We start from the raw sequence: 24,101 nt of genomic DNA, 5'->3' as shown, positions 1-24,101 counted from the left end.
CACACTCAAAAACCACAGAAATGGTTTCGGACGTGGGTACTAAGTGAAGGAAACACTCAAGGATGGTGGCAGAAGCCATAGTCATGAGCATGACTATGCACAAATGACAATGACCAGCGTAAAAAATTAACACTCAAAAACCAATGGAATGGGTTCGGATTTGGTACTAAGTGAAGGAAAATGATAAATTTGAATGGTTGAAGTCATGGTCATGAGCATGGCTAAGGCTTTTGCCTTAACGAGTGCTAGGCGTTTCTAAAGAGACTCCTGAGAACTCATTAGGTGAATGTCGTGACATGCGTGTCATGTAGGTCATGACAAAGCGGCCTACGTCTTGGTGCGCTCATGGTGGTTTCGTTAACTTGGTAGGCTCCCTGCACACTGCTTCGCCTAACATCGATTCCCGCAGGGCATGGAATCTGCTGGCTGAGTCATTGTCATTTTTGCTTAGTTATGCTCATGTTTGTGACTTCGGCCATCATCCTTTAGTGTTTCGTTTACTCAGTACCCAAGTCAGAACCCATTTCAGTGGTTTTGGAGTGGTAATGTCTTTTTCGGTGGGTGATTGTCATTTTAGGCAACTGTTTCATGACCTACATGACACGCATGCCATGATATTCATCTTATGACCTATCATTTATATTCGCCATACACTGTTGTCATATTATGCCAATTTTGGTGCTACCAGAATAGGGAAACGACCATGAGAGCAACAAGACGTAGGCAGCTGTTTCATGACGTACACGACACACATGTCATGATATTCAGGTCACGACGTGCCATTTATGTCCATCATACACTGTTGTCATACTATGCCGATCTTGGTAAATCCCAAGTCAGCCAAACGACCATGAGAGCACAAAGACGTAGGTGGCTAGATAGATAGCCAGACAGTTAGATTGATTGATAGATAGATAGATACTGTGAAAGCTGCAAATGTTCCTCAAAAAATTCTTTGCGTATAAAACACTTGAGTGCTGCAATTTAGATACGACCAATATAGTTTCGAAGTTTTAGGTGGTAACAATTAATCCAAATAAATGATTTTAATTGCCATTCGGAAGCTTATTCTCCTAACACAGGGCATGTTAAGTGCAATGGACGCAAGTCAATAAACTGCAGTCTGTCAGAGAGCACTGTCTTTCCAGTAAATATGTACGTGCTAGTGCGCATTGTCACCTAATTCGATCGCTGTGAGCTCTGAGCTACCTCAGACTGCGAGGCGTCAACTTGAAGAGCCCCCAACAACGCGAAGCCATAAAAAAACTGCTCAAACAAATCGTTCATTTCTCTAGAGTTTAGCCGCCTCGTGACTTCAGTTTTTCTTCGCGAGACAAGACGGTGCCACTCTTGGAATGTGCGTTGATGGTGTGGATACACAGGCCAGAGACTGCGGCTGACGTGTTGGCGTTACTTATCGAAGATTCGGACAAGGCCTCCTAATCGCGCAGCTGAAACTGCGGATAATGCAGCTATCATTGAGCTTGTGTATGTTTAGGTGTTTATATGTGAGCGTTGCGGTGTTTGTCTGCTCGCGTGCGTGTTTGTGCGCGTGCGCGCGCATTCGCGCGACTGTTGGCGCGCGGCCCTTGTGCAACACATCCGTGAACGGCGCATCACTATGGGTTTTTTTTTTCGGATTGCAGATTACACAGAGGGTGACTAAGTGACAAACGGGAACCTGTTAGCCTGTGACAACTCTCAAGAACCGAAAATGAGCAGAATGATAGAGTGTGGAAGAAAGGATCTTGAAGATTAAAAATCACGGCTCTTCTACTCCATGAAGATGGTCGAACAGCGAAGCTGTGCATTCGCGGCCGCTTGGCTGGCCCGAAGGGCGCTACTTGCAGGGGATGGGACGCATCAGCGTCCACGGGCGGCTCAATCTTTTTTTGCTGCGTCATCGACATTTTTGCAGAGTCATGCTCATGAATATGACTTCTACCATTATCCTTTAGCGTTTCGTTCACTTAGTACCCACGTCAGAACCCATTTCAGTGCTTCTTGAGTGTTAATGTTTTTTGGCCGAGTCATTGTCATTTCTGCTGAGTCATGCTCATGACTATGACTTCTAGCATCATCCTTTAGTGTTGCCTTCACTTAGTACCTATGTCCGAACCCTGCTATCGCAATCGATGCTGCGCCTTTTGGGTGAAACTGCGACTTTTTTAGAACTCCTGTGGGATACGGGTATCAATGAGACTATAAATAACATGTGGGCTAAAGAATTTCATGCAACTCTCTCTCTCTCTCTCTCTCTCTCTATATATATATATATATATATATATGTATATATATATATTGTTACGGCCTCGGGAGAGGGTTAAGGGAGCGTTTAATGATTAAGGCACAGAGATGTAGCTCCTTGGGCTATACTGGCTGGTGTCAATCGTAGGAGCAACGTCGTCTTTCTCTTCTCTCGCTTCCCTCACTTTTCACTGGCAGTGACACGGCGTAACATTACAGTACACGGCGTGTATATATATATATATATATATATATATATATATATATATATATTGTGAGCGCTAACTGTGCAGTTCATCATCGTCTTCATGTGTATATACCCATCTTCACGATCATCATCATTTTGTCGGGTTGGTGTTCGTGAGCTGTCTCGCGCTGTGCGACAATACAAGAGCTCTGCCTTCGTCTCGGGCGTCGTCTCACAAGTGGTGGAGCGTGCGTTGATATCCCCGTCCTCTTGCTCTACCGGTCACCCCTGGAGCTCCGCTCTGGTCGACGGCTGTGCTCGCCAACACCAGTCATGGCCCAAACCACCGCATCCACTGCTGCCACCACCTCAGCTCCACCAGCTGGGCTGGGCCTATTTGGTCCGTCACCGCACCGCAACGTGGCCCTCAGGTTTTTTCTGGCCTTTGCGGCGAAGACGTGGAAGACTGGCTTGACCAGTATGACAGGGTGAGCGCTTGCAACCATTGGGACCCCTTACAAAAATTTTAGTAACATTGAATAAACCGTCTTTAGACAATGGTTACTAGAACTTATCGACATTGAATAAACCGTCTTTAGACACTGCAACAACTTCGTACAAACATCCTGCCGACTATTGGCCACCGATGTTGAATTGGAAAAATAGACATAAAATGTCGATTAAATTCTTACCGACTGCTTATTACCTTCTGGTGGTAGAATGTGTAATCTGTGAAGCGACTATTTATTAACCACCTTTTGACGTCCTAACAACTTGCTAGTAACATCCTGTCAACTAGTGGCCACGGATATATATATATATATATATATATATATATATATATGTGTGTGTGTGTGTGTGTGTGTGTTGCAATTAAGCTTTACAAACCTTTTTTTTTGTCTCTGAATTAAATTTTTATGTAGCTCCTAGAAACTGTGAAGCAACTATTTATTAACCACCTTTGCAGACCCAAAAACTTGCTAGTAACATTCTGTTGACTAATGGCCACAGATATATTGCAATCTTTGCAAACCTTTTATTATCTCTGAATAACATCTTTATTTACTTCCTAAAAACCTCTTAGCAACTGTCCAAGAACTGCTTGTCGGACTTCAGTGAACACTGTAAATGACGTTCCGAGTAACGCACATTTGTTGCCGTTTTAAATAAGATATACCAATCAACTGACTACAGTAATAATTTAGTGAATAGCATGCAAGCTTTAATGAAAGCTACTTAATGTGTGTAAGGATGTAACGTGCATTAACTTGACATTTGGCAAGAAACTTTAAAATGCTGCCCATTGTAAGGTATATAGTGACTACATTAAAGAATAGTTTTCTCATAGAAGCAGGCAATAAACAAAGGCAGGCGTCACAGGCTGCCAAGTGACTAGGTGTGGCATGCAACAGAAACACGTTTAGATTTGCAATTGAATTAATCAATTTAATAGCCCCGGGCTAGTAGTGAGGACAACGTGTTCTTGCTGTCCTGGCAGGACATTGAAGTGCCGCGTTGTGTAGCCTAGACAAGAGAGAGAGAAAAAAAAGGCAATACATTGGTTTCATTACTTTGACATTGCAACACACCATGCATCTGTTTCTGTGAAAGGAAGTGCACAAGATGCAAGCTTTCAACCCTATGAGCTAGCTCTAAACGTCTTCATCTGATTTGTGCAAAGTCCTTCTAAAGTGCATGAAATGGCTAAGTTAGTGCATAAGAGCTGAGACAATGATGGATGTGCGCAACCCCTAGAGATGCAAGACACATAAGCTCTATCATACCAATTGTCATATACAAACAAAACCTGCAAATCAACTTCAGTTTAATGAACTTCCATATTCATATTGTGAACAGTACATGGAAGTTTCATGCATGCGAACTATCTTAGGAAAGGCAAAGTGGCTGTCGAAACTGTGTCGCAGCTTTGCTTGGGCACAAGTACAAAGACGAGTTGACTTAAGAGAGCACTTAAGGACCAAGAAATGATACAAGCAACGTGTAAGCAGTTGAACAGGCATTATGGAGGTTCTACAGCGAGATTATAAAATGCTTTTGCTGTGCAGGCGGACATCGTCAAAGTGAGCTTGTCACCAAACAGCATAGCTTTCCGCGAGACAGGTTATTGTAGACCATAGCCTCAATCACAAAAACACTTATGGCAACAGTAATGACAGTTTTGCAGTTAAGTTGGCAAAGCTTTTATTATAATATGCTATTATAATCAGGTTAATAGCAATTTTCCCTGGAAAGCAAGCACTACCCTAACATAGCACTGAAATTGCCATAAAACAAGTTTGTTGAAAACTGCAAAGAATATTAAGATCCTTTTTTTGCCACAAACATACCCAAATGGCGTTGATCTTCCTGGAGTCCAGTGGCTCCTTCTGCGGAAGGCCTTTATGGGCATTTGAAGGCCGCCCAAAGAGGGACCTCCCTTCAAGCTCTTTTGTAAAAAGAGCTTTAAGGAGGCCCCTCGCGAACCGTGAACCTGAATTATTTGCATCCAGGCGCAGCCTCATAAGCAGGCCTTCTTCAACGTACACACCGTCACTGATGTCTACCTGTGAAACAATAGAACATGTGCAGATTTTATAAACTTTGATAAAGGAATGGTTAGAAAATAGGCTGAGGTTCGCAAAAACAGCAGCAGCTGCTTCGTGCCGATTCAGTGTAAGGAACAAAGCAGTCCAATGCATGCATATAACATGCATGCATTGTGCTAAGCCGTGCACTTTCACCTAAGACTAGGAAGTATCGGGAACTTCAATGCGAAAGAATGACATGCATCTGCTTAGATCTAGGCACATGCGAGTCATTTCTTTGTTGGGTTATCCCTCGAGGGATGACACAGGGTGAGCTCTGGTGCAATTCTAGTAACTAGCAGATATTACAAGCTTCAAGCTTTATTAAGTAGTGGGCCAAGGGTGAAGCTGAGCTTAATTAGTGAGGCACAAGTTCGCTAGAAGTATCAAACAAGATGCAATTGTCTTCGAATACAACTGTCTGACTTCCCCTTGCAGACATGCAATTGTCAATTCACTGACTGCGCTTGTGTATAAAAATTTCATCTTACAAAGTGAATAAACCCCAAACACAAGCAGCATTTTTATACCTATCATAGCCTTTAATAGTTACTGATAGCTTCCACTGACATTGGGCTTCAATGAACTAATTTCATAATAGGTTTGTCAAGGTAGAAGCATGGCATTATTAGTCATTAGAAGACAGGTGAAATTAGTTAAATATCGCAATTATGAGCCAAAATTAAATTTTAGACAGCTCATCCCAATAAGAAATTGAAGCAAGCGGTTTTGTACATGCCACATCAGCATTTAGATATCAGAAATTGCAATTACAGAAAACCTTCGTTTGGAGGTTCATTAGTGCAAGCAGCCATGTCCTCGAGGAGACATAACTAGGAAGTGTTAACTCAGCTGCATGAAACCAGCACACCACCATCAGCATTACACTGCTCAAGTGATTATACTCCATTTCCTACTAAGCAAGCAATGCTGCACAAGCTAAGCAAGTAGTGTTGTCATAGAAGTCCCACTTCGAGGGAGACGCTTTTTTTCAGAAGAATGACTACAAGTGATAGACGTAAAGCTAAGTTGAATCATGCAATGTTTGTGCATTTTTGTATTTTGATATAAGACATACAATGTTTTAATCACAAGCACAAGTGGTGTGCTGGCACTGCCGATTGCAAAACATGTCATTCTGCTTGTTTGGTGGTACTAAATAGGTTAAGGTGTGAAACAGTTCATATAAAATTTTGCATATACTGAGACAAAAGTATGGCACGTAATGTTACACAGACTTACATGTCAGATACCTATAACTTTCGTATGTGATGCACCATTTCGTCATGAATGTAAACAGCAAGAGAAGTCTCGTTAGCTTTTGTAGTGCTGCCTGCTATGCGCGAGATGGAGAGTATAGCTATTTACAGTATGAAGAGGCATAGCTTGGCCATGGTGGAAGGAGCTTTTCAAAACAGTTACTAGATAGATGCCAAAACACCACATGTGTACAGGCAGTGCATAATAATAAAGGACAGAACTTTAAGGCAGAAATGTCTGTTCCTTGTAGTGGGATTGTGTCCTGATGAAGCTGCAATTTATCCTACAATTGAGACTTCGTTTCCACATACACGAGAGCATTAGTGGCAAATTGCTTAATGTCAGTGAAAGAATGTCGTCTTTGTGAACGTGCAGGTCCTGCTGTCGGAAAGCAAATGAATATGCTTGTAATCACAGGAATTTGAAGGCACATGTCTATAGGGATGCGCAGCTTCATACATACACAACGAAATGGGCATATGTGTTCACAGCTACGCAAGGAGTGACCGTGTGAACATTTTCAGCAGCCGAAAACCAACTAGCCATTGTTGTAACCATGGCAATGCTAAACAGAGACAATGAACAGACATTGAAGGATGGTGCTGTTTTGAACAAAGCTAGCCACTTGAGCAGCGACCTGGCTTCCTGCTACTGAGTGACGTATGCGCAAGGGAATGGCTGTTTGTGCTCAGCCTCAGAGTCAGCTTTATATGCACAGACAGCCCAACTTGTCATATTACAACAGCAGGAGGAATAACAATTTTTAGATCTAAATTCCATTTTGCTATTGCAATAAGCCATCTAAGTCTAATTGTGAAAGTTAAGTGAGCTCAGTTGATTAGTGGATTATCGGCTTTCACCTGTCCCGATGTCAGCCACTGCTTTAGACAGTGGCTCTGAAAGAACATTCTTAAATAATAATTGTCCTACATTAAAAGGTGGAACGACTTTCAAACTACTGTCCATAATGTCATCCTTACTGCACAATTACACCTGTTAGAAATATTTATCTGCCAACAGAATACAAAATTTCTTACTTTTGGGGCCGGTGCAACGCCAAGAGCCTCTGCAGGAGTGCCAGCCTTGTCTATCATGTGCTTTGGTCTCTTGACCATTTTTGCAGCATCTTAAAAAAATGGAGTAATATGAAGAGTGTGTCATAGAAAGGGCACTTCAGGTAGCTGTACAATCGGACATTTCTGCCATTTGCCAATTGTGCCATAGCTTGACTTTAATAGAAAAAGCTTTAGAGAAAACAGAATAACCCATAACAGGAAGCAAAACTACAAAATAAGTGGTGCTGACACAGAAATCTGATGGATTTCTCGAAAGAGCATGCACCACGTGATGAATGTGTTGCACTGCCGTGATGTACCACTAATAACATATACCCGTGCCACACGCGCAAAGTAAAGTGCACTTTGAGCGAGTGCACTTCGCGGCTAGTGTCATTCGCAGGCTGCCACACGGGAACGCTTAGTGACACGTGATGCAGAGTGCACTCGCCGGCGAGTGTGTTCGGCGAACTCACTTCGGGCCGGCAAATTGTGTAGCCTCGTTAGCAATGCTTAGAAGATACATAGAGTGATATTAAAAGAAGAGTCAGGATTAATTTCTAATAAGATTGTTTTAAATTGCTAACGTTACAATGTAATAAAATGTGCCACACCGCAAAAAACAGCAAGAACAGCAAAAAAACTACTCTCACTCTCAGGTTGTTCACGACCACGTCATATAATGACTGCGCAGTTGTTTGGCGGATCAAGTCGTTTTGACTGTTGCTGGTCAAGTTGCCGTCATTGCCGGCGCTTATAAAGGTGGATTGTAAATGTTGTTTCTAACAATAATAAACTGTTTTCGTGCACACATTTTTATTTTAATAATTATATGCTTTCCCGTCTGACTCTCGGTCGCCATTGCCATCAATTTAAAATAACACTTCTTTCTCGTGTAGCAGCGCACCGCCAAAGTGACACTGAACCGTGTCACCGCCAAAGTGAGCTGAACAATTGCTCCTACAAAAATTACGTGGTGGCTTCCATGGTGCACCTGAATAGCCGAGGGTATATCTTCCTTAGAAGCAAAGAAACATTTGTCACTACTGACTCACACACACACGAATACACAAGCACACTAAAAAAATACTGTGCTGGGGTATGCTGGAAAGACAATCAGAGAGTGAGACATACACACACACAGGAGCACTCTAGCAACCAACGCTTAGGAAATTTCCACGTGCTCATTTATACAGGGTGTCCCAACTATCATGCGCCAAGATTTAAAAATATGCAAATGTCATGTACAAGAAGGTAATGTTGTTTGCCGTCACTTAAAGATATTCGGTCTATTCCTTGCATTCAGCTCAATTACATAGTCTTAATCAACATCTGCAATCTTATAATTCGACGAAAAGTGTCAATGCGAACATTGTAGAGCAACATGAAAAACTCCCGATACAGCTTTCTGTTGCTCAACACGTGCTACATAAAAGTTTCGTTGAGCGTTAAAGAAGCCCGTGAATACACGCAAAATTGTTGCGTGACTGGCCACTCGAGGCACTGTGCGCCTATTCGTGGGCTTCTTTCACGCTCAAAAAAACTTTTATGTAGCACGTGTTGAGCAATAGAAAGCTGTATCGGGAGTTTTTCATGTTGCTCTACAATGTTCGCATTGACACTTTTCGTCGAATTATAATATAATTAAGCGGAATGCAAAGAATAGACCGAGTATCTCCAAGCGGCAGCAAACAACATTACATTGTTGTACATGGCATTTGCATATTATTAAATATTGGTGCATGATAGTTGGGACACCCTGCATACATCATTGTACAGCAACGTGATGTGCCCTATCTTACTGCTAAGATTGGAATATTTAGATAGATTGAAAATAGAATATGGCTTGTAACTTATTACATGCACAACATTTGTGACATCAGTACAGGAACTGGAGGAATTGCAGAGAGATCTGAGGACTCTGCCCTGATTTAATTTAAAAGCCTACACTACATTAGCTAACTGCAGGAATTTCTTACAAAAGAAGTTGATCTTGCTACAACATTTATCGGTAAATGTGCACTCACCAATACACTGCCGTGCTTGGGCGAGCTCAGCCCGAGTCTCGCGAAGCTCTTTTTGCAGGCTTTCTACTGTGTTCTGCAGACTTTCTATTTCTTCCAAGTGGTCACGTGTTCGCTGCAAGCATACACAACATTATTAGTGTAAGCATACACAACATTATTACTCACACTCGCGTCAATAGCTTGCGAGAGCATAAATTTTCCAGGCAAATGTCTGTTACACAGTAATCTCGTGACTCAAAATGCATTTTCTTTACATTATTACACATATACCATGAATCAGTGTGTTGAATTTGCCAACACTTCAATATGTGAATACGTACGAGGATTTTCTAAATTATGGTGTTTGGCCATTCAAACTGTACAACATATTCCCATTCATACGATCATGATGTTCAAGTGGGCAGCCAGAAAAGCCAGCATATGTTGTCCAGCAACAGCAATGAGACAAAGTATGTACTCTGAATAATGTGGCTGTAGCTATTAGCTCCCTACCCTCTTGCATTGCATCATGAACTATTGTGGACAGTTGAAATATAGACAGCGGAGTGCGTGTCTGAAGTATAACGGAAGGTATGTGTGTGCCGTCAACCAGCCATCCTTGTCAATATGCACATGCAATTTCCATGCAGGGTGCAGGGCTGCTCGTGGAAACAAGCATAGGAGAATATCGGCCCAGTGACATTACAGTAGGGCTGTAGGGCAAGCAGCCTCACATTCTGTGTGAAAACCATACACCGTGTGCATGTAGACAAGGATGACTGGCCAACAGCACATGCTGTACCGTCAATTGTGCTTCAGGCATGCTCTCCGTTGTTTGTGTTTCAATTCTCCACAATAATACATGCAAGGGTGGGGCAGGTGAAACAGAAAATGTTTTGGAAGAATTTTTGGAGCACAATATATTCAATTTGGAGGAGGTTATGAGGCGGAAGGACAATTTCGAAGTGGCTAATTTCAAATTTGGAGCAGAATATTCCAATCTGGAGCAGCTTAATTAAGTAGTTGCAAACTTCCCACGAGCACTTCCCTTTTTTTTGGGGGGGGGGGGGATGGACTCCCCTGCAGTCTTTTTAAAAACTGCCTTACAGTCATAGATCCAACTTTAGAGGGCATGAAAGACTGCCATGTTTCGCTTTCTAGTGTCTACCTCATACAGCGAAGTCCCAATGATTACAGCTCCCATAATTTGAACCAAAGGCTAACTTGAACAGCACTTGGGATTCTATTGCAGTGGTATACATTTAAACACATAAAGGTTACTTCAAGTGCTATTTCAGTTCTTCTCCCATTGCTTAGTGTCCCATGCCTGAACACAAACTGAAACTCCCGTTGACTGCTACAACATGCACAGCCTCTCCAGCACATGCCAGAGGCATTCTTGCACACTGCGTATTGGTAGGAACCACGTGATGCCAGTATGTCAGCAAACCTGCAGCTCCGTTTAGATGATTTGCTTCTCACACGGCAGGCATTCTTTTGATAATTTGAACCATGATTTGTTACAAATGCTTTGCAAACCAACGCGTTTCTGACCGTTCGTAATGATTTGGCAAATTAACAAGCATGCTGCTCTACGGTGGAACAGCGACTAATGTGGTGCACTGTGGTATTCATGCTGTGAATGACTGGGCCTGCTTGCCGCTATAATTAATACATTTATCGACATTGCCAACATGTGCGTTATTAACACCAAAAAGAATTATTCATGGTATGTTATCAACTTAATCAGGCTTTCAGTCAGTACTTTCATGCATATCACTCTCGATCAGCAGAAATATGTCCACGCACTTCGCTTCTGTCTGTTTTGATTTCCACATTAAAATTTTTGTTGTCATGGCTCTATGAAATCACGCGGCCAAGCTTTGCAGCAAGGCCACGCGATGTCTTATGCACACGGGCAATTCAAATAACACGAAACTGCATGCACCTAGACTCAAATGTGGCATGTGCGTTGCTACGGTGTTCCTTGCAGGCAACATGCAGTCCATTCGAAGCTGTTTGCATTCATATTTTGCAACATATGTTCGCACTGCTGTAAGTGAAACAAGACACACAAATACATAAACATATGGCATCAATAGTAGAAACATGACAGTCATTTAAAAGGACCAAGATGTCTTCCAATGGCATGGGTGACCAAAACAAAGTTCATTTTGTCTACCGTCCCCAGTGGCATAAATGATCATACATATCTCACGGGCTAAGTATGAAGATATGCACCTTATAGGGGCATGAGAAAACAAAAAAACATGGGAGCACTAATATGGGTGCACGTTACTGCACATGCACGTTAATGCAGCAGAACACTCTACAACATGATACTTGACAACAGTGGCAACTTGCTATATACTGAAGATGAAGTTACAAAACCCAGGCTACAAAGCTAGCCACCACTTTCCTCTCAAGTTGGCGTAAACACGAACCAGTGTTGGTCGCGCTTAGTGTTTTGGAGCAACTTTGGCGCAATCCAAGGCATTTTTCGATGGTTTTGGCACAGCAAGTAGCAAATGTAGCACTTGGGCACTATTGCTGCAACTGTACTACCCCTGTACATGTGAAAAGTGGCAGAAGTGCACTTGCAATGTTTCACGAACTATACTGAACCTTCAAAGTCGTTGTTAGACTACTATTTCTGCTTGAGAAAATGCATGTGTAGCAGCACTTTTCACGAAGTTTCCCATGAAAGAGATACATGGTAGATGAGTGGGTCATTGTAGAGTGGTTAGCAGCTGGCAGAAGTCACTCTTTCAGAATCGAAGCCTTCAATATCAACAGAGCACACCAATAGTATTACGATATAGCTGCAGACAAAAATGTGCACACAGTGGTTCCAAGAGCAGAGTTTCATACATAGTAGGACTTTGCTTTAAAAAAAGATGTAGGTGTGTCCCGACAATAACATTTTGCTCAACATAATCTAACGCAGCGAGGAAAGAAAGGTTATGAATGAAATAGTTTTGGGAAACAAACAGCCATCAGGTTAAAAACAAAAAAGAAAGACAATGCCAGAACCCTGAATTACACTCCAAGAAAGCAAGCAAACAATTGACTTCTAAGCTCGTTAGTGTGCAGGTTACAAACATATTAAAGCTCAGTTACTTGGAAATTACTATTTAAAGTAAGAACTGACATTTACCTTTGCACCAGTGGCTGAGCTGTCAGTCTCGGCAGCCTCCAGTGCCAGCCTGTTTCTTTTTTTTTCCATGGAGGCCTGACTTCCTGTAAACATGCAAGCAGAGAACAATGCAAGTTGCGATGATAGTGGATGGTTTGCTGGTGCACAAAAACAAATGCCTTTCTTTGGCAAATTTTAATACTATTGTTTCTGGCTGACAATTTCTATACTATTGTGTGCATGTACTTCATAAGAAGCTGTCCACATTTTACACAGTAAGCTGGATATTACAGGTCTTTAATGATGCATGTTAAAATGTGCTGGCACCAATTAAAACAAAAAGCATCTACACTGAAGTGGGCAGTTGCTGCTACTGGCTGCATAAGAAGACCAACGCTGCAAACGCTAAACATTTCTAAACTAGTAGCCTTGTACACAAAGATCAAGAATGAATCATGTTGTAAGGTACAGTGCCTTCTACACACAAATTATCCCTTTGCCAGTCATATGCGACGTTTAAGTACATAAGTGGAAGGAAATAAAAAAAATATTGCATAAAATGCGCTCGAAAAGTGAACTGTACATGGAGAGAGAGTTTTACCATTTTACAGACCTTTTCCACTTCATGTGAAATATAGTTAAAAATGTGTGTTCTGGCCTACCACTCAGCTTGCCTATTCAGCTAACACGTGCAAAACAGAATCGGCCACGTGACCCTTGCACGTGCTAGCTAACTGCTAGAAACAGTGCTACAGCTCTCATCAGCATGGTTAAGAAAACGAAAAAGAAAAAAAATGAAAAGAAAAGCAGGTAGAATATTACATTTAGGTAATGGCTTGCAGGTGCGAAGCCGAGTGGGCGCAAAACTTAGTGAAACACGGGACACGCGAAAACTGACCTGCTGCACAAATACACGAGGTCAGAGAAATGTAAAATGACAGGACGCAACACACAATGCAAAATTCCTCAAAATGCTAATTGCCTCAATTATAGGTAAAAATACCACGTGCGCAACAATACCACGTGCCAAACCCCACGCTTGCCAACAGAATGGCATAAAAACATCAAAATTTGCCAAGCACGGATAATTCTCCAGCAGTGAAAATCAAATAATTTCAAGATTTCCTCACACCTAGCTTGCGGCGTGGTAGAAGTGCACACATCGCACCACGCATTTTAGTTCTACGGAAGATCTCTTTCCGCGGCTATAACGTTCTACGACATTTTGTAGTTCTACTTACCAACAGCTAGAATCCTGGCAGGTGCTGGTGGCTTTCCAGGCTGCCACACGATGTCGACAACGACATCCCAAAATTTTTGTAGTGCGCTGGCCGGGTCCCGAAGCAGCTCCATTCCAATTGCTATATCGGCGATCCTCTTCACAGGATACACGTCCCACGTGTCCTCGCTCTCCCATTTCACGAGGACGTGCTTCATGGTGCAGTTTTGAATTGATACGTAGAAAATTACGCTGGCAGAAACTCTGGGACCTTGCTGGTGGCGTCCATCTTATATGAGCTTTCCATTTAAAAATCACTGGATTGGATTGGATAAACCTAATTTTCGAACAACCGGCGGCAGCTTAAAACCATGATTACTCGAGATTATTTTTTGATACACTGTCGAAGCTGTCTCTGAGGATTGCGGTGTGAACATCACCTATATCTCACTATTTTTTTTGAGCAGAGATTCTTAAAAAGATAGAAATTATAAAGTAAAAATATTTTCAGCAAACACATTTTTATTAGCCAAGCATAGCCAAGCATAGCCAAGCAAATGCTTTTTGTACCATCGTACCATCTGCAAGCGCTGGATACTTTGGATTAGTGCAGTTGGTCGAGGTGCTTGCGGTGCTAGAATTCAGTGTTTTGCGGAAGAGATTGTCTGCGGAGATGCCTAAAAGAAAGAGATACAAGGCGTATCTATATGACGCTTTAGTAGGCGTCCCGGCCCGCACGAGATGTAGAAGGAAAGCCGCTGACTCGTCAAGCCAGGTTGTCCCCGACGAAACCGGCAGTAGTACCGGCGGTTCTGAGAGTGACGAGAACACGCTAGGTCATTTAAGCGAAGAAAGTGCACTCGCTTCTGTAACATTAGCAGCCAGTCCACTCAACCTGTCGAACTCTCACGAAGACGGCTTGCGCGAACGCAGCCTTAACAGCGGTGTATGTTTAGACAGCGAGGACGGTGACGTTGCAAGCACGGAGCCAAGCACGGAGCCAAGTTTTAGTGCCTTGCCATGTGTTCATACTGCTTTTGACAGAGGGTACCACGTGCACTCAAAACACTATTTTAAAGTGAAAAACTTGATATCGTACAGCTTTAAAGTCTATGCGATAATATAATCGAGCGTATATATGCAAATGGTCGTGTCCTATAACAGTAGCATTGAGCTACTAAACACGCCGCGGAATCGATTGGCTGCAGCGCCTTTTGTGAATGTCGCCGGGCCGAAAAGAATATTATACAAATAGAAATATTACTGCTATATTTTAAGCACCAAACACAGTGCCTAGAAAGCGCGGTGTTTTTTAAAATTATTATTGCACGTCTAAGTAGCAACATTTTAGATTCCTAATATATATGACCTGCGTGTGTGAAATTTACCATTTTCGCGTTACAATTGCAATACGAGAGAAACATGCGTCATTGTTGCCCTGGTACAGCTTAAATCAGACTGCCACCTTCAGCGCTTCTGTCTAGTATTTAAAAAGATAGAGCAATGTTAAGTTCTATGGATGACCATGCCTTTTTGTAACAAGCCAACATGCAGTGACAGCAAGGAACACATAAGCGAAATTATTTGTAGTTTAATTGAAGTGAAAATTCTTTAAATAAATGGTATAAATGAAAATAGATAAAAAGAGCAAATGGCCGCAGGTGCTTACAAACCCTTGTCTTCACATTTCCCATGCAATGCTCTTATTTATTGAGTTACTGCGGCACTGTTTTTCCATCGAATTGGGTTTTTATATGTTTGTATGTATCCATGTTAAAGTTCAAGATCAGGTATTGTTGTTGAGGCACCTGAACGACGTCGCCATCATCAGTGTTGTTGTGCACCTCCATGCATAGGTCGGCGTACTCTCTCACAAGCACCATTTTTGTTACAAATGTAGGCAGTGCGGAAAGTTGTTCTAGCTTTGGTGGCATTGCACCTGAGTTGCAAAACAGCATATGGGAGAGGCTTCAGTGAAAAATCTGAAGTTTTCCTCTGCGTGGTAGTAGCAAATTAGAGATGTGTAGTTAGACAAAGTTTGAAGGACTGTTTTATACATCATGGTATGCAAGGGGAGTGACACAATATTGAAAAGCTATGTAAATAATTTACAATGAATGCACTGCCTAGACATCATTGTCCAATAGGAAATGCTGCCTATTAAGAAAGCAGTCTTTGTATAAAAAAAGAAAAAGCACACATCTAAAAGGTGACACAAACCTATTGCTAATTTTTGCACATAATTGGTCGATGTCACACTTTTGTTTACATACACGTTTTGCACTCATGATTATCTATAACTGTAAAGGTTTGCAAAAGGTAACCTGCACTGCAAGCAAGTCAATAATGTGAGCATAATTTTGATACTGTTGTTGTCTATGGATATGCGGTAATATCAGTTGTCACTATGGTATAAATATTTTTATTTTTTTCCCAGGATGTACCACTCTATCCGGAAGCCAAAATTTCAAAAGGCCAATCTCTGATTATGGTGATGGCCCACAGTCTACATAATTCGTCCAAGGAGGCAACAGAGAGCCTTCTAAAAATTATCGAGCGAACAATTTCCCTTTGCCGACCTGTAGAAACGACGTTCGAAGTTTTGTAGGCCTCTGCTCCTACTTACGCAGATTCGTGCAAAATGTTGCTGACATCGCACGCCCTCTAACGGAACTTCTTAAGACGCGACCTTTGTCTGGGGTCCCGAACAAGCTAGTGCATTTGCTGAGCTGACGACGCGACTCGTGTCGCCATAAATTCTTGGCCACTTTCACATGTCCGCTCCAATGGAATTTGCACCGGTGCTAGCGGCCACGGCATTGGCGCTGTTTTGGCACAAGGACAGCACGGTTGTGACCGTGTCATTGCGTACGCTAGCCGTCTTCTGTCACCAGCCGCTTCTGGCAGCTGGTCATCGACTTTGCGACAAAGCGCCAGCACGTCTTGAATGTATGTCACACATGACTCAGTGCAAGTCTGAGGTCGGCATGCAAGTTCTTTCTGCGCAGCACGATGGCGTCCGATGGGCTTGCCGAAGAGATCGGTGAGCCTTTGCTTACATACCTCCCAGCTCGTAATTTCCTGCTCGTGGTACAGAAACCACACTTGTGCCGTGCCCGTCAGGTAAAATATGATGTTCGCTAGCATCAGTCGCATCCCAATTTCTAGTGCTCACCCGTTCGTACAGGTGAAGCCGATCTTTGACGTCGGTGTGGTCAGAGCCGAAAAAGGTACCTAGGTCACGCAGTTGTTTGAAGATGATGAGGCGGTTGGCGGCGGTTGATTGAGGCACAGTTGGCGACCTGCACGAAGCATTCACGTCTGCGCCTTGAGCTAGCATGTAGACGCAGCCAAGGAGCATCCGCTGCTGCGCGAATCCTCTTTTAAGCTCTTTCACGCTGCAGGGTTTGTGCCTGAATAGACGTCATCTATTGAGCCTGTGCAGACCACGTGGTAATTGACAACTTGAGCCATTCGTATGTGCAACTGTGCATGTGACATTCTTTGCCAGTATTCCAGAATGGCTATGTGCCACTTGGTAGGTAGCCGGATAGCCAAGCAAGAGGCAAGAAGTGAAAAAGTTAACATGATGTGATGATTTGGTCTTCCTAAGTGAACGAGGGGTTGTTTACCCGGGAATGTATTTGTACTTAAACGGTTCGAATTATTGTGGCCGCCACTGAGACTAATTCGCAGTAGGGAAAAGAAACAACGAAGCCGATTGTTAAGAAGACATGAACACATAATTAACACAAACTGTCACACACACAAACTACCTAACCAAGGTACTAAGACTAATATAAACGTTCATGCACTTTTAAATGTTCTCTCACAATAAAGAATTATATATAACAGTAAAGTTCGTGACCGGTCACAAATACTTGGCATGCGTCGGTGCGGCTGTACGGGGCGGCGTTGCGACGGCCAGTCAGTTGCAGTGCGTCGGTCGCGTGAGTATAAGACGATAAGACATTACTTGCGTCTTGACGATCGTCCGCAGCTCGGCCAAGAAGTCGCAGGAGGAAAGTAGGTAGGGCTTGCCTTCAGCACCATGTCACTGCAGGACCCACGGACACCAAAGGCTGGAGGTAGAACAGAGGCCGGATCGTCGCTGAAGTCATGAAACTCGGGCCCGCAGCCCAACAGCTTCGCTTCTCCGCCCGGCGCTCCTGAAGTCTTTGAGACTCGGACCTACAGTCAGACAGCCTCACTTCTCCGACGGGTGCTCTTGAGGTCTTGAGGTTCGGACCCGGAGCCCGACAACCTTGCCTCGACCACTCCGCACACCGGCCTTCTCTTCGAACGCTGCCTTCCTTCCTCTCTTCTTCTGCTCCCTCTTCCAGTAATCGTGTGTCTTCGTGATTCGCTGTTGGCCGACGTGCCGCGTCAGGCGAGCACGCGCCGAATCCCGCCATTCTTTTTCTTCTTTTATGGTCACTGATCATCCACCGCACCAGACACGCACACATAAGTCTTTTGTACATGACACATGAAAAGTGACTGAGTGTGGAGAACGTGAAGTGAACAGAATGGGACCAGTGCGTGCATTGAGCGGGCAGCGTTGAGCTGCAGAGAAGTGAAGAATTTTGCAGCATGGCATGTCACTACATTGCTCAAATGCTAATTGCATCAATGCATACTGACATAAAAGCTGCTTCTTAAGCATTGCTTTCTCCAAATTCAGAATGTGTAAACTGTTCATAAACTCTATCCATTTAATACCCCTGTCAAGCGGGCAAGTTAAGTGCACTTACGGGAAGTGCACTTCGAGACCTTGAGCGACACTTTAGGCTACGCGGTTCTAAACGGGAAAACAGAGCGCACTCGCAGTAAAAAAAATGGCGACAGACTACGAGCGCGTTTTGTGAAGATGTAGATTAAAAAGAAAAGTGCTTCTAAAAAGTGATTGTTTTATGTTGTATTATTAATAAAAACAAACTTAATCTATGTTTTTTCAACAAAAAACGAAAATATTTTTTATTATAAGAGTGTGGCAAGTCAATGCCGGCCAAAAAAAAAATGCCTAGCCAATCCAGAACGACATAGCGTCGTGCGACGAGGCGGCATTTGATCCTGCTAGAACAGAATATGAGCGCGTTTTTTTTGTGCGCAAGAGCTGTTCAACCACTAAAATGAACTTCTGTGTCCTTTTTTTATGCATTGCAATTTGTACCATTGAAACCGCTGGCGGCGAGGCTAGGCACTCGGCCAGCAAAGTGCGTTCCGTGAACGCACTACGACCGGAGTACACTCTTCTGCTAGTGACACTCCACTTGCTACGTTTAGATTTGGCAAAGTGCACTTAAACCGAGTGACACTTTCCGTAAGTGCACTTGACTTGCCCGCTTGACAGGAGTATAACTACACACAAATGAGCTTCACTGGCTTCCTATGGCTGTCATGCCGAGACGATAGAGCGCCAAAACATGTGCTTCATTTGCTATCAGCAGTTTAACTTGCAAGTTTTGTAAATTTCGATTGGTAATGACTTCTCCATAGATGACATAATGGGTACACAATCTTGTTTGCACCATTTGCTTCACGAGAGGCAGAGAGTGTGCTGAGAACACAGTGTTTTCAGCACACTCTCTCCACACACAAAGTGTCGGCACACTCTCTGCACACACAAACTGCCAACATGCAGCAAAGCTGCATGTTGGCAGATCTACAAGTAATCTGAGCTGTGGCAGTGTGAGGGTTAAGAACCGGTTATCTTCTCCAACCTTAGCTTCTCTTACAATCATATCATGGCACTTCTGAAGAGACAGTTAAGCTAGTTCTTATGCATAGTTCTTAAATCGTCATTAACAATTATTCCGTGCAACTCTAATGTGGTTATCTATTGCGCATCTCAAGAAAAATTTCAGGTTGCCCAATAAAATATCTCAATGCCACTTGGGTAGTGCCTACACAGTAATTGTCTACACAATAATTATTTATGTATACTGCAGTGATGAAATAAGATCGTGAGATGGTTTCACTGTTTAGTGCTTAGCAGCGAAGAGTTTCTTGCTTCTGTGTTGTAGCTGTAAATAGAACTTCTGTTAAGAAACCTGCAAGCATCCATAATTATTGCAGGCATCACTGTTATTATTACCAATGTATGTCATAAAGTCAGCCTTTTCTGCCAAAGCTACTCTTGGGCATCTCTAGTCTCTATCAGTGCCAGTCAGTACGTGATGCATCTTGTATGTTATGCATGCATTTGGAATGTCAGTAGAGGTTAACATGTGAAGCGTTTTTGTATTAGACAAGAGGTCTGTAATTGAAACTTTGCAGTAGTCATTAAAAAATGTGGTTGATCCCTCTTATGTAGGAATCGGTATAGAACACGAAAGTGAAACGTGTCTTCACAGAAGTAGTGTAATGTTTATTGCACATTGATATATAATGTCTATTGGTGTTTTGTGGCTAAAGCGCCCTTAGGCGTTGATGCACCCACGCTGACGCCTGGTGGCACGTCTCCTCCATCACGACTACCAACGTCGATGACCATGAGCAACCGTCGTGCATATGGAAGCTGCACTACGCTGCACACGCTAGCACAACGCGAAAGACGAAGCACGTAACTGACACACTAATACAACGCGCAAGACAAAGCACGTAACTGAATCGTCACCGAGTCAAATCAGCGCGTACAGCGCGTCGTAATTGCAGCCTCCGCGATCAACTTCAGAAACATTTTCAGAGCTAATTGCGGAGGCCACGCTCCGCTGTGCTGAGTACGGTGAACGCCACCTAGGTGGCGTTGGTAGTGCTTCTTGATGCCAGCGTCCCTTCGAATGCTGGCATCGAGGCGTCGTAGTGCTGAGACCACCGAAGCGTTCACTGTCGGTGCGCGTTAGTGTCATAATGCAGTACTTCTCTTTTCTGCTCGTAGGCGGCGGCACCGCCCCGAGCAAGAGCGCGGGTACACGGAGGAGTGTTAGATATATAAGGCGCGTCTGTGTAGCTCTCTGCAAATGCGTTTGTGGCGCAATGGGTTAAACGCTCGGCGATCTATCGTCGCGGACCGAGAGGTCGTGGGTTCGATTTCCAAATTTTGCATGTTTGTGGAACTTTTTCTTCTGGTTTCTTTCTTTGTATTATGTTCGTGTACATTGTAAGCTGACGTATTTCCGTGACGGAAATACGTCAGTGAAGTCTTGGTGGACCCTGGCATAAAACACTTTCGTGTTAATATATTGTTATATATTCTTCCACATGCTCTGTAGATAATGTATCATTATTTGAGATTTTAAGTTGGTTTTCTCGAAGTAATTTTTAGTATTTGTTTCATGCTTTTTGCAAGGTGTAAGTGTGTTTCACGTTTTGCAGGGTAACCATTAGGTGTACAACAATGAGAATGAACAAAGTGGATCCTAAGCTTCCAGTGTTGTGTTTGGCTGTCTTCATAATTTCTTGTTCTGTATTTTCGTTTATTTTTTACTGAAATGATGTTCATATGTTCATAGCTATTTCTTCTGTGAAAGTGCCTGTGTCATGTCTGTTTCAGTGAATGTGTGCTCAATATATCAATGCATTTCAGCCTAAAATGGTTCAGCGCACCAATTCTTTTGTAGCAAGTTCCTTAATGTGTCTCGCAGCTCTTTTGGACATCTTATAGTTGTTTGTCTTACTGTGCATGTCAAATCTTTTTCTCAAGAAATTGTACAAGTGTTTCCTAATTCAATATTTTCGGTCAAGCCATATTTATCAAAGCTTATTTACTGTTTTATACTATGGTGTGTCATGCATTTTTGTGTGGCACTTATAATCTCGTATTTCTCTTTTCTGCAAATTCGACAGAATTATATTTATTTAGTGTGCACACTGCATTCTTTTGTCTGTAGAAGTAAATATGTTATGTGACTTATAAAAATGCATTTTGTGCTGCATGTGCAACAAATAAAATAACACCAAGGACTTGATTAAACCTTTGACTGCAGAGTTCTTTTTTTTTTCTTCGACTGGTGCTACACAGCACCCGACAGGTTTTTTCAGTGGACATCTCTTGCTATAGAATCTGGTTTTTTGTCGCTGTTTTCTCCCATTTTCAGTGTTTTAGACCACTTCCCAAGTTCATTCATCCTAATGTCCTAATGGAGAAACAAGGAATGAAATACATTTCATACTCTCTGCGAATCCCAGCATAATGCAGGATGTAGAAGTGTTAGGTGGGGTAAAGTGCAGTGACCATATGTTAGCGAGGTCTAGGATTTCTCTCAATTTGAAGAGAGAAAGAATAAAATTAATGAAGAAGAAACAGGCCAACCTAGATGCAGTAAGGGTAAACGCAGACTAATTCAGGCCGGTGTTCACAAACAAATATGTAGCTTTAGAACAGGAAGATGAAGATAACATAGAGATAATGAATGAAACCTTAAACTAGGCTGACCTCAGAAACAGCAATTGAAGTGGGAAGTAAGGCACTAAGGCAACCAGTAGGTAAAGTCTCCCAAGTAATAAAGGACCTAATAAAGAAACGGTAAAACATGAAAGTATCAAACTCGAGAGATCAGATAGAATTAGCTGAACTGTGAAAACTGATCAACAAGAAGAAAGTAAGGGATATTCGAAATTATAACATGGAAAAGATTTAGGAAACAATAATATATGGACGCAGCATGAAATCGTTGAGAAGAAAGCTTGGCATAGGAGAAGGCAAGATGTGTGCACTGAAAGATAAGGAGGGTAATATCATCAGCAGTTTCGATGACATAGTAAAAGCAGCGGAAGAATTCCATACTGACATGTACTGTACCCAGAGCAGCCAAGCTACGGTCATTCGAAGTGATGAACAGGATACAGAGGCCCCTTCTATAACTAGCGATGAAGTTAGAAGGGCCTTGAAAGAGATTACCAGTGGAAAAGCTGCTAGAGAAGATGAAATTACAGTGCATTTAATCAAAGATGGAGGAGATATACTTGAAAAGATTGTGGCCCTTTATACGCAATGCCATGACAGAGTGGCAGAGCAGTGAGACATTTTCTGCACCAGCAGTCAGAAATTTAACTTAACAAATGTTTTGTGTGTATGGATGACCTCCTCGCGGATGGCACAACTTGAATGCGATTTCATTTCTTACATTAGTTGCTTCTGGAGAGGCAGGGAGTGCGCTGAAAAGATAAAATGAGTATAGTTGGGACTGGCATGGGTTGTGTGAGTGTGGGTGCTCGAGTTATCTCTGGAGTGACATTTCAAAGGGTGAAAATATAGATGTGTGTGTATGAGAGGCAGTCAATGATTTGCATACCTGCATGTTACAGCTGTATGTATGTGTGCAGTCTCAATTTTCTTAGAGTTTTCACAAAATAAAGTACAAGAACACTTTCTAAGATGGTGCATATCTTTCGATTAATTTTGATCTGTCGTTGAGATAGCCTTTTTTCTTGCCAGCCTCAGTTTTATTGAAAGAACTTAAATAAAATTAATAAAAAATTGATGATTGATTTAGCTCGCACATATGATTGATTTAGCTTGCACATTTCTGAATAATATCCGTTTTCTTTTTGCTAGTAATTCATGATACCATGTGAAATGACCTTTCATGACAGTAAAATGATTTCTTCAACTCTTTCTACTGAATTTTTCTAAAATAAGAAGAGTAGAGAAAAAAAATAATTTTGCTTCTCTTGCAAGAATCGTAGCAGTAGCAGAAGCATTTGTGTGACAATGGAAAATTAGGTAATGAACTAAAGTCAATAATTAAAATTTACTTCGTAAAAGTGGTTGTTGCAGCTGTAGAATCGTAATCAGCCAAACCACAACAATTTGATTAGTTTCTTTGCCAGTTTTCAGAACTAGATCCACAAAATCTGAGGAGATGCATCACCCTTCCAATTATGGCATATCAGTATGTTATATGCTCGAACTGAACCTTAATTAGGCTGCCAAAATTTTAATTTTGTCTTAAATCCCCAATGGCTCATAACAGTAATGAGTACCTCTACATGTAGATGCAATGGAAAATTTAACCATCTTTTCTACTCTTTTCTGCATTATACTAAATAAACAATACTGAATTTGTGCTACATGCATGCATACGTTACTCGAAAGCTGAAAAAGGGAGCAAGAAGGTCCAGATATACCTACAATGTACTATATACGACCCAAAAAGTTTACGGACCATGAGGGATCTGACAAAAAGCTGAATATCTCCACAGCCTCAAAACCCCAGCCTGGTATTCCTATTTCCAGCCTCTACTGGTATATGCGATCAACATTGTCTTGTACAGTTTTACTGGCTACTTTTAAAGGCTGCTCGGATATTTAGCGTTTTCTGAGATTCCGTGGTCCATAAACTTTTTTGGTCGATATTACATGTAATATTTATTCTCCTGTAAAAATCCATTTGTGTGCCTTATGTTAAGCTTTCTTTATTTAAAAAATAGCCTTTTTGAAAGCAATTTTCTTTCTATGAACA

General features: G+C 42.3%; 3 protein-coding genes across 6 annotated transcripts in view; 1 reads left to right on the top strand and 2 right to left on the bottom strand.

The window, feature by feature from the left end:
- LOC119466316 (uncharacterized PE-PGRS family protein PE_PGRS20-like) overlaps positions 1 to 24,101 on the bottom strand; it is a 1,297,174-nt gene that overhangs the window by 634,603 nt on the left and 638,470 nt on the right. The window lies entirely within an intron of this gene.
- LOC119466319 (uncharacterized PE-PGRS family protein PE_PGRS20-like) overlaps positions 1 to 24,101 on the top strand; it is a 1,091,962-nt gene that overhangs the window by 469,645 nt on the left and 598,216 nt on the right. The gene's annotated exons all lie outside the window — the stretch shown is intronic.
- LOC125940508 (uncharacterized) lies at positions 12,300 to 13,958 on the bottom strand. The gene is made up of 2 exons (XM_049656773.1): positions 13,718 to 13,958; positions 12,300 to 12,580 (listed from the first exon to the last, which is right to left on the bottom strand). The coding sequence occupies exons 1-2, from the start codon at positions 13,911 to 13,913 to the stop codon at positions 12,471 to 12,473; spliced, it is 306 nt and encodes a 101-aa protein (XP_049512730.1). The 5' UTR covers positions 13,914 to 13,958; the 3' UTR covers positions 12,300 to 12,470.

Source organism: Dermacentor silvarum, chromosome 10, assembly GCF_013339745.2.
Source record: "Dermacentor silvarum isolate Dsil-2018 chromosome 10, BIME_Dsil_1.4, whole genome shotgun sequence".
NCBI lineage: Eukaryota > Metazoa > Arthropoda > Arachnida > Ixodida > Ixodidae > Dermacentor > Dermacentor silvarum.
This window is presented reverse-complemented; position numbering and strand designations above follow the sequence as displayed.

Bases quoted from the DNA above. Each gene is read 5' to 3' on its own strand.
- LOC125940508 (XM_049656773.1), bottom strand. From the start codon at position 13,913: ATGAAGCACGTCCTCGTGAAATGGGAGAGCGAGGACACGTGGGACGTG. The intron at 12,581-13,717 runs GTAAGTAGAACT...GCATGTTTACAG, and splicing joins TGCCAGGATTCTAGCTGTTG to GAAGTCAGGCCTCCATGGAA.